This window comes from Gastrolobium bilobum, unplaced genomic scaffold (genome assembly GCF_033153095.1).
Source record: "Gastrolobium bilobum isolate Gb01-03AN ecotype WA unplaced genomic scaffold, APGP_CSIRO_Gbil_v1 utg1951, whole genome shotgun sequence".
NCBI classification, from domain to species: Eukaryota; Viridiplantae; Streptophyta; class Magnoliopsida; order Fabales; family Fabaceae; genus Gastrolobium; species Gastrolobium bilobum.
This window is the reverse complement of record NW_026898281.1, coordinates 472,971-486,403: the sequence shown is the minus strand read 5'-3', so window position 1 is coordinate 486,403 and position 13,433 is coordinate 472,971. Positions and strand designations below refer to the sequence as shown.

Here is a 13,433-nt window from a genome sequence, read left to right as displayed (position 1 = left end):
TCATAATAAATCGTGCTTTTAGAATTTCATTGTAAACTTTATATAATCAGAAACTAGACACGTGAGGCTTCGCGCGCATATAAATTATAAGCAATTCGGAGGTCTGTAGCCCCACTAAATATAACTCGCAAAGTGCTCGCAAAATAGTTTATAAATCTGCATTCAAAACCTTAAGAAATAGTTTTCGCAAAACATTTCCAGAATTTTTCCAAAGTGCAAACCGACTATAAAAATCTTAAAACAGAAGTTAAATCATGCTTCCAACAGTAATCCAAACTTCCCAAAATAATACAGTCATCCAACAGACAAACAGGCAACAGCAGAAAAGTCCAAACAGCAGCAGTAAACAGCAAATATCCAAAAAAATTTCAACGACATCATATACTTTTTCGTCCTCCTGCAATTTATAAAAATTGAGCCCCAAAGGGGTGAGAAAAATCCAGTAGTGTGATAGCAAAACCAATAATGCAACAATACTAACTAGATACAGAATTACAAAGCAGTCGCATCATCAAGTTAAATCTGACAGATACTAAGTATTATCATATTGCGTATATAACGCCAAGAGTACGTTCATAGCACTAATGTGCACGTACTAACAAGCACAGTGGAGATCCCATAGTGGCTCCTCAAGAGGGTTCCAACTGCGGCCTAAGCGGACGGAAGCCAAGTGTCCCATACCCTGGTACCGAAGGGATGCCTATATGATGCGTGCTCAAGCGTATGCTCACTTTTCATATTTTTTTTCAGATATCAACATGAAAGTTATGCATGAATGCTATGTCATGGTTCACACACGAACAAACAGTTAAAATCATGAATGTGTATGCATGACTAGATAATAATCCAGATAACATATATCTCATGGATTCCAATATCAAGACGCCGGAAAATAATTAATTCTCAAAACAAAATATCCAGCATTTCAAGTCCATGAGCAGAATCCAACTAACTTATACAAAATCCGAACGCAAGACACATGAGAGCAACGTTCACAATCCATGTACTAGCTAGCAGTCACAAAAGGTAATGCCACCAGACATTTACCTCACGTGTCACAATTAAATTACCAAGCAGCAGCGAAATAGTCCAAAATCTTAAGGGTTTAGCGCACCTAAGCAACAAGGTTACAAGTCAGAATTCGTACGTCACATAGTTCCCACACAGCATATGTTTTTAATCCCTTTTTCCTTTAATTTCCAATCGGTTTTTAGGATGCTTTTCCTAACACTATTCTGACTTCGCAATGATTTTACCAATGTTAAACAGTGAATATCCCAAGGTTTCTAACTCAAACAGAATTGGTTAGCATTAAATTACATTAAGGATTTTATTCAAAGTCTCAACCAAGCTCCCCATGTGCGCTACATACAGCATGCTGTCCTACTATTTTTCCATCAAATAACAGCAATCAAACTAACATACACAGTCGGTTTACTGCCTATCATTAAGTGCCTAAACAAGTTCATTTATATGATGTTACTAGAACGCAAAAGGGACAACACAAGGTTTTAACGTTCTGCCTATAATATTTAAGCACTTACAACTTTTTATTAATACTTTCTAGTTCAAGGGAATCATCCAACGGTTAAAGGGATTAATTTTCTAGACATAACTTGCTAGGGGGGTTTGCATGCATTAAACGGTCAAGGCTTCCAACAAAACAGAATGATAATCAAGCTCTCCTAAAACACTTCTAAAACCGAACAGTAAAAGCACAAAGAGGTTTAAGATGACTTACGGTTCTTTGTTCACCCAAACGTTCAAGCCTAGAAACGTACGAGGAAGGCAGTGACTTCACCAAGACAGAATCTTGCGCATGCAACAAAGAATAATCCAATGAGAACCGTTTGTGAGTAGGAAAGGATAAGAGGAAAAGCAAACAACTCACCTCCTTGAATTCTAGAGCTCGCAACCGAACAAGGGAGGAAGGAAAGACTTGCTTAGAAACTTGGTTACCCTTCAAGAAGCTCCACGGTTTGTAGCCATGAGAGGAGGAGATGGCATGCAAGGTTTTTCTTGAGGTCTTTCACTCTAATGGCTCACGGTTTTAAGCAAAGATGGAGAGGCTAGTTTGTAATATTTCTTGGTGTCTCTACCCTACTATAAGGTTACGATTTGTAGGTGGGAGGGGAAAATGGAATGGCTGAGTTCTATTTTGTTTCACAAGATAACTTCTACACTTATTAGTCTACAATCAGCGCTTGGAGCAAGTGAATGGGAGGTAAGAGAGTTGATTTATAAGCCATCAAGAAATCAGAAAAATAGCTTGGTCCTCTCACTCTTTGGAGCGCACAAGGAAGAGGAGTGGTGAAGTGTTTCTGCCCCAATCAAAAGACATGCAATCTGACCACAAGTGCCTTATTTGATGCATGTTAAAAAAGGCTGAATAGGTTTTGGTTAAAGCCACAAGTCATCAGAATTTTCTGCCCAAGGTAGCGCTATGTACAAGGGGATAAAGGTTGGCTGAAATGTTGCCATGTGTAGCTCCTTTGCCAATAATGGGCCGACTTGTGGGGTTCTTAAGATAAGGCTAGGATAAACCATGGTTTGGGGCTGAACAAAACCCTCCCAATGCACTTGGGCCGTCGACCTACTCATGATGTGGGTCCAAAATCACCTAAGTCCAAAGGTTCTACTTACTTATGCACCTACCCACTAATTTATTAATTCCCATGTCTTTTAAGTACCATAGCCCTTTCTTTATTTTATGATTAAATTACTCATATACTCTTTAATACAAGTTGCAAATGCCTACCATAATTGTACTTCAAGTAATTCCCTAAATTAATTTAATTCCACTCTAAGGAAAGTAGCTATACAATTTGAAGATAAGACAAAATATTACACATAATTCAAATTTAACACAGCATCCATATTCCTCATAGCCATATATATATATTTTTCTAATTTCGTGAGATGTTATACTATGTCAGATAAAATAAATATTTCGGGTAAAGTCTCAAAGTCAATAGCAATCCTATTTATATTATAACTTTTTCCTTTTTCAAATTTTGTAAATAAAATTTTCCTCTTCATTCCTGTTTATTAATTTTTGCTGATCATGCATCCAGACATGTTTCAGAACACTTACATTTTTCGGATTAGCAAGTTAGGTTTGGCTTGAAGATGATATGGCAAACAAATTATCTCATAGCAAAAAAAAAAAAAAGGAGGAAATTGTGTACAAAAATCAAATCATCGACCCTTCAAACACAAATTAATTCCTAAACATCCACCCACAAAAATATTATATATTCTTCCTCCATCAGTCAAAGAAAATGATACAATTATTAATCTAAAAAATGCAGGATGGTAACTTAATATAGTTTTGGTAAACAAATAGTAGTAGGTAGGATAGGTAACAAACAAATAACTCAATTGGTCAAGCCTCCAGTGAACCTGATGCCTGTTCCCGGCAGCCATGAATCCCCATTAATGAACCGCTGAACCGTGAAGAAACTGGCGGTAGAAGCATCTTTAATTACATGAAAACCGGGCCATTTGACTCTACCTGCGAGTGATGAACCGGGCCCATAATTCTTGTACTCACCGTACCACAAAGTGTCCAATGCAAAGTTTCCAAACCACTCAAGCCACCCTCGAGGCTGGACAAGCCCACTCATGTATGTGTTAATGTAAACTGTTCTCGAGTATTGCTTCCATGGCCTACCCAAATATGTAGGTTGTGTGGCCAAAACAAAGCTATCCTGAATAGTAAAACCAGTGTTCTGATGTGGGCTTTTCCTGCCTTGGGCCGTGATGGTAACCTTCTGTAATGGAAGTGGAACTCTAGTGTATATCTTGCAATTTTGCAACACAGCAGCCCCATTGCCAAAAATGAAGTCTATGGTGCCATAGATTTCACATTCACGGTAGAACTGTCTCAATGAGTGGGCGTAAAGGGTGTCTTGGTTCCCTTCCACGCTGCACCTATAGAACGCAGATTGGTCTGAATCCACACGCAGTGCCACAGCTTGATGATTTACTGGTCCAGCTGTGTTCCGGAATGACATGTCCCTTGCAATAAAACCCTTCCCGGATACAGCTACATATTTATTTATTTGCAAATTGTCAAGCCAATTCATAAATAATCACAAGTTAATAGAAGTTATGTGAATATGTATAACATGAATTGGGCCGGCGAATAAGGCCCGTTAAAAGGGTTATAATCCTCCATCCTTAAAGTGACAAATGTTCCCTAACTCATCTTATTTGTTAAGAGAAAATATTGAAAACTGAGTACATTCTTTATTAAATTTGGGGAAAAAATAATAATTAACTTTTCTCATTTTACCCACCCTTTCATGATTATTGTCACCTAAATCTCATTTTTTTTCTATTTTTAATAAAGAAGTACATGTTCATGTAATATTATAAGATGTGTTATTTTCCTCATATCTAGTGAGGTTCGTAATGACAAAAATAATTATGTCTCTCTTATTTGGAAATCTTCTCCCTATTATAAATACTCCTCTCATCTCACCCACGAGAGAGGTTCTATTACACACTAATCTAGATTTCAGCCACAAAGAGGAATAAATTTTTGGTGCTACTGTTGCACCAAGATTCAGTGCATCTCACCAATGAGAGCATTACACATCATAAGAGAGAGAGAGAAATTGTCAGAGTAAATAACACTTTAGCTGACATGTAATATTTTTATTAGTGGGATGTACTGAATCTTTGGTGCTACAGTAGCACCAAAGATTTGTTCCACAAAGAGATAGCATGCCATCATACTTTTCTTCGATTCTCAACCTATCCCGAGACACTTTCAACGTGATGTCATCATAAAGTTTTGGTCTATATTATTTAACTCTCTTTTTTTCGGAGATATTTCAATCTGTTCATCGTTTCGTGACTAGTTTGATTCAGGTGAGTTTCAGAATTAAAACTTTAAACATCTCTCAATTACCAAAGACAGTACCGGAGAGGATCGAATATATATATATATATTATTCACTTTCTAGATCACCTATAACACAAATAGAAATAAACCACGCATGATAAATTATATATAAAGTTCTGAATCCATATATATGGTGTAACTTACCAAGTGTGGCAGTTCGAAAAGTGGTCCAACCTTGCATGAAATTCCGGTTGCTTGTGATAATGGTTTGGCCAATACCATCACCAACGAGCATGATGTTGGTCATCTTCTTCTTCATATCAACATTCTCCTTGTAAAGTCCCTTCTTCACGTAGATAACATACCTCCTGTTGCTATGACTGGGAGCTGCATTAACAGCTTCTGTGATTGTGCGGTAATGGCCACTCCCATCCAATGCCACAACAGCGTCTGCATGTGCAGCATGTGACTTGGATTTAAGTAGATCTTGATCACCCTCAGTCATCCATTCAGGAAATTCCAAGCTTTCACTTGTTTGAGTATTGTTCCTTGGAGACCTGAAGGGCAAGCTATGCAATTGAGTGTACAAAGTCAAAACATTGCTGATAAGTTGTGTGACTTGATTCAAGCTTCCACTGATGTAACTCTCAAGACGTCTATCAGTGCCCTCAAAGCCTTCAAGGCATGTGTCTTGGTTGCTCAGTGCTGCACTGAGCCAAGCTTCAAGGTTGCCCTCATATTGCACGTTGTTATCACCTCCTCGAATTCTCCTCATCTCACCTAAAGACCATGCCAGCTCGGATACAGAGAAATCAAGGAGCTCCTTGCAATCTTCTATGGCTAGTTGCTCGCGATAATTATAAGAAAATGTACTGAACTTTGTCATGTTGTCAATGGCACCTATGGCGTCATTCATTGTGGTCCTGAGTGCGGCACTTAAGACTGAAGTAGGGCTTGGAGGACCAATTTTGATGAGCTCGTTTTGAATGTTTCTGAGGCATGAGTCTTGGTTTTCAATATCCATGCAAGCTTGTGCAATCAAGGCATGCATGTCTTGGGTTTGGATGTCTGAGGGAGTTTCATCTGAGAGAGCCTCAAATGAGGGTAAAAGCATGAGAATGAAAAGGAAATTAACCAAGGCCATCTTTTGATTTTGACAGAGAAGCAGAAAGGTAGCAAGTATGTTTGTGGTCTTCCGAAACACCTTTATTTATACACGAGGGATTGCAGGCAAGCTTTTTTGCTTTCAAACTCGAGGACTTTTCTTCGGAGTTTTAATATTCTCATTCCCTTTATGCTTTTTCTCTTGACAAAGTCCCAAGTTATTCAAATGCTTTCTTTTGTTGGAGGCATGGCATGATATTCCCTCCTTTGAACTTCTTGGTGTCACCACTTCTCAACAATGATACACACTTTCTCTGAACTCTGCACATACAGCTTCTCACTTTTGATGATTGATCAAAGGTATAATTAAGGCTGCGGCTTCTCCTGTCAAACGCAACCATAAGTCAAACTGTTAAATGAACCTTAAAACACAGTGCTTCTCTTCAAGGCCTCGTTTAGACTGCACATCTGCCTGTACCTTTAAATAACACAAAATGAACAAATGAAGGCCTATGAATCCTTAACCTAGTCCAAAAGTAGTATTCTTTGCTTCATAGTTGTAGAAATTCTCGAGTTGAATCAGGTTCGAAGCTGCTTTCGCATCGCCTAATATTGATTTTCGCCCAAGTAATCTAGTTCCTATCTTGATAGTCAAGTTCAAAATGGTTTACGTGTAGGTACCAAATTCATGGAGTTATTTTTCACCTTAGTTGAGTATTCAGTATCCACTCGCACTGCTTCTTTCATCCGGTTTTCATTGTTTAAGTTGAACCAATCTCACTTATTAGAGAATCCACCTAGCCTAGAGATTTGATGCAAAGAATAATGATACTTCCATTTCCGCACCATTTTCATCACAAGACTTATATTACTTTCTTCTTAGATAATAAAACAAGAAAATACACATTGCAATGCAAAGCTTTCATTTAATTTTTTTCTCAAACTAGAAAAATGTAAATATAATATGAGTTAGATTATTCTACCTACTTTTTTTTCTGCCTACCGCTTTAAAATACTAGGGATATGTTATTATACCTACCATTTTTTCTGTCTACCTTTGCCTACCACTCTAAAAGATCATTAGATTAGAATTTTAATTAATATTTAATTTTCTCTCTCATGTTTAGATTCTGATCTAACGGTGTTGGAGAGTGATAGGCAAAGATAGACAGAAAAAAATGGTAAATAGACTAACCTATCCCAAAACACCATTAGATCAGAATCTCAAATAACTTTTATCTTTCTCTCTCCTCTTGAAATTCTGATATAACGATGTTGGAAAATAGTAGGCAGAAAAAAAAAAAAAACATGTAAAATAACCTATCCCATATAATATTTTGTAGTATGCAGATATCATTTCTAATTTCTGTAATCCAAAATCATGACCACAAACAACCATGAGTTATGAAACCACATCTATTATCATTTGAGATATTCATATTCATACTTAGTTATCATTTCAGAACATGCTGGATAAACAGGAATACAGAAAATCAAAAATCATCTGACTAGAGGAAAAGCCGCCACTAATATTTTGATAACGCCTTGAGGTTATGAGGTATCCATGTATGCAACATTATTTTAGGCATCTTTTGCATCAACAATGAAAAAAATAATCTAACATATTGTCAATGTCGCCTAATTGAACTTGCATGCACCTTACAAGGGCAACAGAAGTTAAGGGAAGAAAATACAAGAGAAATTTAAAATCTAATACATTATCTTGGTGACTTAAATAGCGTAGCTAATCCCATCTGATTTTGCACCCCCGTGCATGGATTGTCTCGAGTATTTCTGAGGGAAGCAAGAACCTAAGAGACCTCTGCAGTTTAACCTTTTTAATACGACCGCAGCAAGCTCTAAGGGCAAGTTCCAATCCTTTAACAGTGACTTTAGCAAGACGAACCAGTTTGGCATCCTGAAGGCGTTTCAGGTTACCCATAAGCATGCACAACACCGCATCTGACACGATACAGTTGCTTATATTTATCTGCCATCATCATTGCTATGTTGAGTTAGAATTAGAATCCCTAATTATAACATAACATATATTCCATCATTATGGGCTGTCTTCATGTAAATAAACTTCAATGCTTGACCTATTTAAAAAATAATTAACACATGCACTCCTCAAAATATAAATAGAAACTTCAATTATTGAAAGCATAAGAAAATATTCGCCTGGGCAGTAAAAACTGTTTGTTAACAGCATAACAATTTTCTTTGTTTGATTTATTTAGAGCATATATCACATTATCAATTTGAAAAGAAACAAAAGATTATTCTTTGAAGCCGGTAAGAAGCACTACCTTCTTTTACAACGTAAGAATAACAGTTGAATATGATAATATGATAAACAGAGCCAGTTACAAAACCAAATTAATCATGTGCCTCCACTTATAAAGTACAAAATGATACAATGCCGGTATCCAGTCAATAGGTGCATAAATTTAATTTATTCTATTAGACAAGTGCTTTTCCTTTCTTTATTTCTTTGTTTAGGATCAAATCATCTATACAAAGGATATTAACTTCAACATCCAGCTTTACATGTTATTCCAAAGTGGAGCCGCATAAGAGTAAGACTTGTAGTAAGATGTGCCAGAAACTTCAATCTAATTGAATATAAAGTTTCATAGCCAAAAAGAAAAATTAAAAACTATTATGTGCATATTCTTCTTCATGTCCAGGGCAGAAAATGGATTAAATGTGACTGGAAAGCACAAGAACAAATACCAAAATCAAAATTAAATGCGTAAAAAGCACAGAAAGAGAAGAGGGACAACAAACACAGTCGAGGAAAGGAGAGCATTGCTCCCAAACAAGCATCCAAACCAGGGTTCTTTGGTATTTGTAGATTTATAGTCATAAATTTATCAATCAGATCAAACTATAAAACAGTCTGCAACTTAAGAAGTAACAAAGCCAGAGGAGTGTCACTTACGTTCCATGAGGTAAATTTCAAATTTTCATAGTTGGACTTACTTTTGTTTTAGAGACCAGACTTTGGTGTTAGTCAGAAGACTCAGAACAGTATTAATGTAATGAGTAAAACTAGTACCACTAACCTGCCGAAGGTTTTGAGAATAAACGGCAAGGGACCAGAAACCTGAATCATCAATATTTTCACAATGTTTCAAATCTAAATCAGCCAATCTCTTGCAACTAACTGCTACTGATTTTATACCGATGCTTGTGATGTTCGAAAGCCCGCGCAACTCCAGATCAGATAGTTCACCTAGATGGCTGATATACTCCATTCCTCTGTCTGTAATTCTATTGCAATATGACACATTGAGCTTTGTCAACTTCTTGCATCCACTAGATAGCGCTGCAAGTCCACCATCTCCTATATATACACAGCTGCAATAAAAGAACAGAATGAACTAAACAGACTCACCACTTTTACAATTTTGTAAAATAAAAAACAATTAACCATGTTGACTCTAAAGTTCAATTACCGATAGAGATCAAGTTCAGTCATTCTTGGGCAGTTACAAGCAATGTGTGCCAATCCTATGTCTGATATGTTTGTGCATAATCCTAATTTCAATCTCACTATTTCTGAACACCTTGATAGATATTTGAGTGCTGCATGAAGACAATGTTGGAAATAAATTAATCAGAACCATTGGCAATTTTGAACAAGACTGTTATACTATTTACTGATAGAACTTCCATAAGTTACCTATGTCATTGATGCCAGAGCAATCAGTAAGATCAAGCTCTTCAAGCAGCAAGCAACTTGATCCAAGCTGATAAAGGAAACTCTCAGTCACCATATCACAAGACTCTAACTTCAGACAAACAAGGTCCGGACAAGAGTCTGCTATAGTAGAGATGGCTGCATCAGTGATGAAACGACAACAAGTCAAATCAAGTATCTTCAAATTGCCACAGCCAGATACCAGCTGCATAATTCCCATGTTGGTCACCCCAATACATTTGCTTAAACCAAGTTCCACTAAAGACTTGCAATTGGTGCCAATGGTCTGAAGTATAAAGTCAGAAACTCGAACACCATCGATTCTAATTATGCTCAGCTGCTTTAAATTCTTCAAGCATTTAACAAGAGGCGCTGAAAGCTCCTATAGGAAATGCATGGGGTGTTAGTTTATATAAAACTTATCACAATAAAATATGGTACACAACCATATCATATACAATAAACTCACAGAGAGGCAGTATCCTGCATCCATCCGCTCAAGACCACCATGTCCACTAATTACAGATATTAAACCGGATGAGCTAACACAATCACACCTTGATACATCAATTGCCTGCAACTCATGGAAAGGAAACTTATTTAAATTAAAGACATCTGTGGTTATGCTCCAGAGAACCTCCTTGGTAAAACTACATAAATTTTTGAACCATTATCGTCATAGTTTATAAATTAGGATAAATAAAAAACCTTAAGTAGTGGACATCCTTTTTCAAGAAACCGCAATCCAGCATCATCCACTGAAGAGCAGCCAACCATAACGAAAACCTCAAGCTTTAACAGAGCAGCTATTGGTTGCAAAGATTCGCTTGTTACCTAATAAAGTAAGATCTCAAAATTATTTAAAAGGTATAATTTGAAGAAATAAAATAAAATAAACACTCAAACCAAATATAGTCTCTTTATTAGCTGAGTAAGCTAATGATGTAAAACAGAAAATCACATTGTCAGTGAAATATGCTGCTCTTGGGAATGGCATTAAGGCAATATATCACAACACCACCATTACTACATACAAGTACAACAGTGTATTGTCCATAGTCAAGGTACAGAAGAACTTGTTTTTGCTTCTCGATTGATTCTGCACTGCTCTCAAATTTCGGAAACCAGAAATTCAGAATATCTATTTTTTCTTCGATTACTGTAAGCATGAAAGAACAAGACTAACTCAAATCAGATGGAAGCATAAGTCGTTCATTGATAATTAATGACCCAAAACCCACACCCCAAATATCCTAATTGAAATTGTGGGAATATCACATTAAGAATTTGGTTGGTGCTTCTCTCTTAAGCATTTAGGGTATGGATTTGAAGAGTTATCCTTTTTCAAACATTAATGGCAAAGCTGGGGGATGAAGTGGTTTGCTCAAGTGACTATATTCTGTCAACTTTGTGACCTCTACCTAATTTCAATAACAATAAAGTTATTTACACACATGAAAAAGTTTCTCACACAACTCTATTCTCTCTCTCTCATTTCTTCGTCAATATAAATGTGAATTGTGTAAGTTGCTGATTACGTTTAACTAACTTTACCTTTTCAAGTTAAGTGTCCAAACCATAACGAAAAAAAATAAACGGGGAGGGGGAACGGATCATATCATATCATTTCTTTGAATCTGTAATAACTTCATAGCCAAATAAATTTTCTTGTGGGAGAAGGTAAAGAAACTAACCTTGAGATAGGAGATATCGAGAAATTTCAATTCCAAGCACTTCTTGCAAAGAAGATCAATACCCAAATCAGAAATCTCCAAGCACCATTTCAAACTGAGGCTCTCCAATTGGCTACACCCAACAGCAATCTTTGCCAACCCAATATCAGTAACCCCCAAACACTTGTCCATGTTTAGTTCCCTCAACCTCGTCGCGCATGACAACGCAGCAGCCTCTCTGTCCCCATATCCCCAACAATGGGACACATCAACCGCCTCCAACAGAGGACACGCTCGAATCAACACCTCCAACCCCGCGTAACCCAACCCGGTCGCGCGACTCAGCACGAGTCTCTTGAGTCCCCGAGTCCAACTCACCGATCCCTGACTCAGCAAAATCGACACGGCTCCATCGGCGATCCGCGGACACAGCGATAGGTCAAGCGTCTCGATGTTGCAATACTTTTGAAGCAACCCGAGCAAGAACTCAATCCGGAGGATCCGAACACTCTTCCGGGTCACCGATTCGACCCGAAGAAACTCCTTGCATACAAGCCGCCATGATTTCCGGTCGGAGCCTAGCTTGTCAAGGACTTTGATAAGCAGGTCCTCGGTCAAGAGGCAGAGAACAGATTCAGACAACATTAAAATCTTCGAATTTCTAGATCCTACGTTGATTATTTTGACGTTGGATTCAATGAAAAAAAGGGTTTAGTGTAAGTTTGGGTTTAGGTGGGAACAAAAAGGAATAGGAGGCGAAGGTGGAGAAGAGGATGATGGGTACGTTTGGAGAGTGTGCCCATTAATCTGCAATGAGCTTTCTCTGGTTTCATCGTTTCTGCCACTTTTCTTCTTCTCTATAAGTTCAATGGTAAATTGATAACAATAGTATTGTGAGGAGAATTTCAAGGAAGAAATAGAACTCAGATTTCAGAGTGTGCGTGTTCCACATTTTGAATTTCATATCATGTGCGGGTACGGGTAGGGGTACGGCCATGTCCCCTGTTGTACTCCTCCTCTGTCTGTCATACTCGGTAACAAGTAACAACAACAACCCCGTCCCTGTTTACCATAAATGCCCCTTTCTCTTTTTTGAATGGGAGAAAAGAAAACTACTTAAATCAACACAAACACAAAATTATTAAACACAAAATATGTTGTCGTGTCGTTGTCATACTTTGGATAAAAATTAAGACACGGAAACAAAAATGGTAGAAAATAAATTTAAAAGGTGTTTGACCGAACTAGTAGAGCCCCCAAAGGTCGCAAATGACATGTTTTGCAAAATAAAATAAAACAAAACTGTTTCTCTTTTCTTTCTCTCTACTCTCGAGTATTCTCTTATATTTTACTTAATATTATTTCATCATCGAAATGCAAGTTGCAGTTATCTTTTTATTCTTCAACTTCACCCACCCATAAAGTGGGAGGGGGGGAATGGTCATCTTTTCAATGCAGAAATATTGATATTAAGAATGGTGAGAAAAATGAAAATAAGCCTATATGGACGTGTACACTAAATAGCAGAGCGTAACTGTGTGATGAGACGAAGAAGATAAGTCCGTGAGTAGCGTCAACTATCAAGAAGCAGGAGGAAGGAAAATTGAAGAAAAAAAAAAAGGTAAATTTCACTGGTTTAAAGTGAAACGTGTGTTTTAAAAGAGAAGTTATAACCAAAAGGGATTTATATCTCTCATGTAACATGAGATGAGATTTTTCACACATGGGCTCCACTGAAAAAAAAATAAAAATAAAAAAATACTGGAACGTAAAACGATGTGAGTATAGCATGAGAATACTCTTCTTATCTTGCATAAGAAGTATAAACTCCTATAATTATTACTTAAAAACAATAAGAAAATAAATTTTAATAATTAATTATTTTTAGGCGGCAGTTATACTTATTACTAAATTTTATTAATTTTAATAATTAATAAATTTTAATCTTATTATCTGAAAAATTAGTGTTGGATTAATTTGAAATCAATCATTAAAAAATAAAAAAAAATAATATTAATCATTAATTTTATTTATACTTAATAACTCCAATTTATTAATTTTATAAAGCATTAAATTCAAGTAATATTAACGAGTTTTG

General features: G+C 36.7%; 2 protein-coding genes across 2 annotated transcripts; both read right to left on the bottom strand.

Annotated features, from left to right (window-relative positions):
• Nucleotides 1-3,377: 3,377 nt before the first annotated feature.
• Nucleotides 3,378-6,014, bottom strand: LOC133314499 (putative pectinesterase/pectinesterase inhibitor 22). Its single transcript, XM_061515987.1, has 2 exons — nt 5,057-6,014; nt 3,378-4,048 (listed from the first exon to the last, which is right to left on the bottom strand). The coding sequence occupies exons 1-2, from the start codon at nt 5,994-5,996 to the stop codon at nt 3,378-3,380; spliced, it is 1,611 nt and encodes a 536-aa protein (XP_061371971.1). The 5' UTR covers nt 5,997-6,014.
• Nucleotides 6,015-7,595: 1,581 nt separating this feature from the next.
• Nucleotides 7,596-11,980, bottom strand: LOC133314500 (F-box/LRR-repeat protein 3). Its single transcript, XM_061515988.1, has 7 exons — nt 11,357-11,980; nt 10,371-10,496; nt 10,132-10,236; nt 9,645-10,044; nt 9,418-9,547; nt 9,025-9,319; nt 7,596-7,946 (listed from the first exon to the last, which is right to left on the bottom strand). The coding sequence occupies exons 1-7, from the start codon at nt 11,978-11,980 to the stop codon at nt 7,701-7,703; spliced, it is 1,926 nt and encodes a 641-aa protein (XP_061371972.1). The 3' UTR covers nt 7,596-7,700.
• Between the last annotated feature and the right edge of the window lie 1,453 nt (nt 11,981-13,433).

Bases quoted from the DNA above. Each gene is read 5' to 3' on its own strand.
- LOC133314499 (XM_061515987.1), bottom strand. From the start codon at position 5,996: ATGGCCTTGGTTAATTTCCTTTTCATTCTCATGCTTTTACCCTCATTT. The intron at 4,049-5,056 runs GTAAGTTACACC...ATAAATATGTAG, and splicing joins TTTTCGAACTGCCACACTTG to CTGTATCCGGGAAGGGTTTT.
- LOC133314500 (XM_061515988.1), bottom strand. From the start codon at position 11,980: ATGTTGTCTGAATCTGTTCTCTGCCTCTTGACCGAGGACCTGCTTATC. The intron at 10,497-11,356 runs GTTAGTTTCTTT...TTACTTTATTAG, and splicing joins TCGATATCTCCTATCTCAAG to GTAACAAGCGAATCTTTGCA. The intron at 9,548-9,644 runs GTAACTTATGGA...GTCTTCATGCAG, and splicing joins CTCTGGCATCAATGACATAG to CACTCAAATATCTATCAAGG.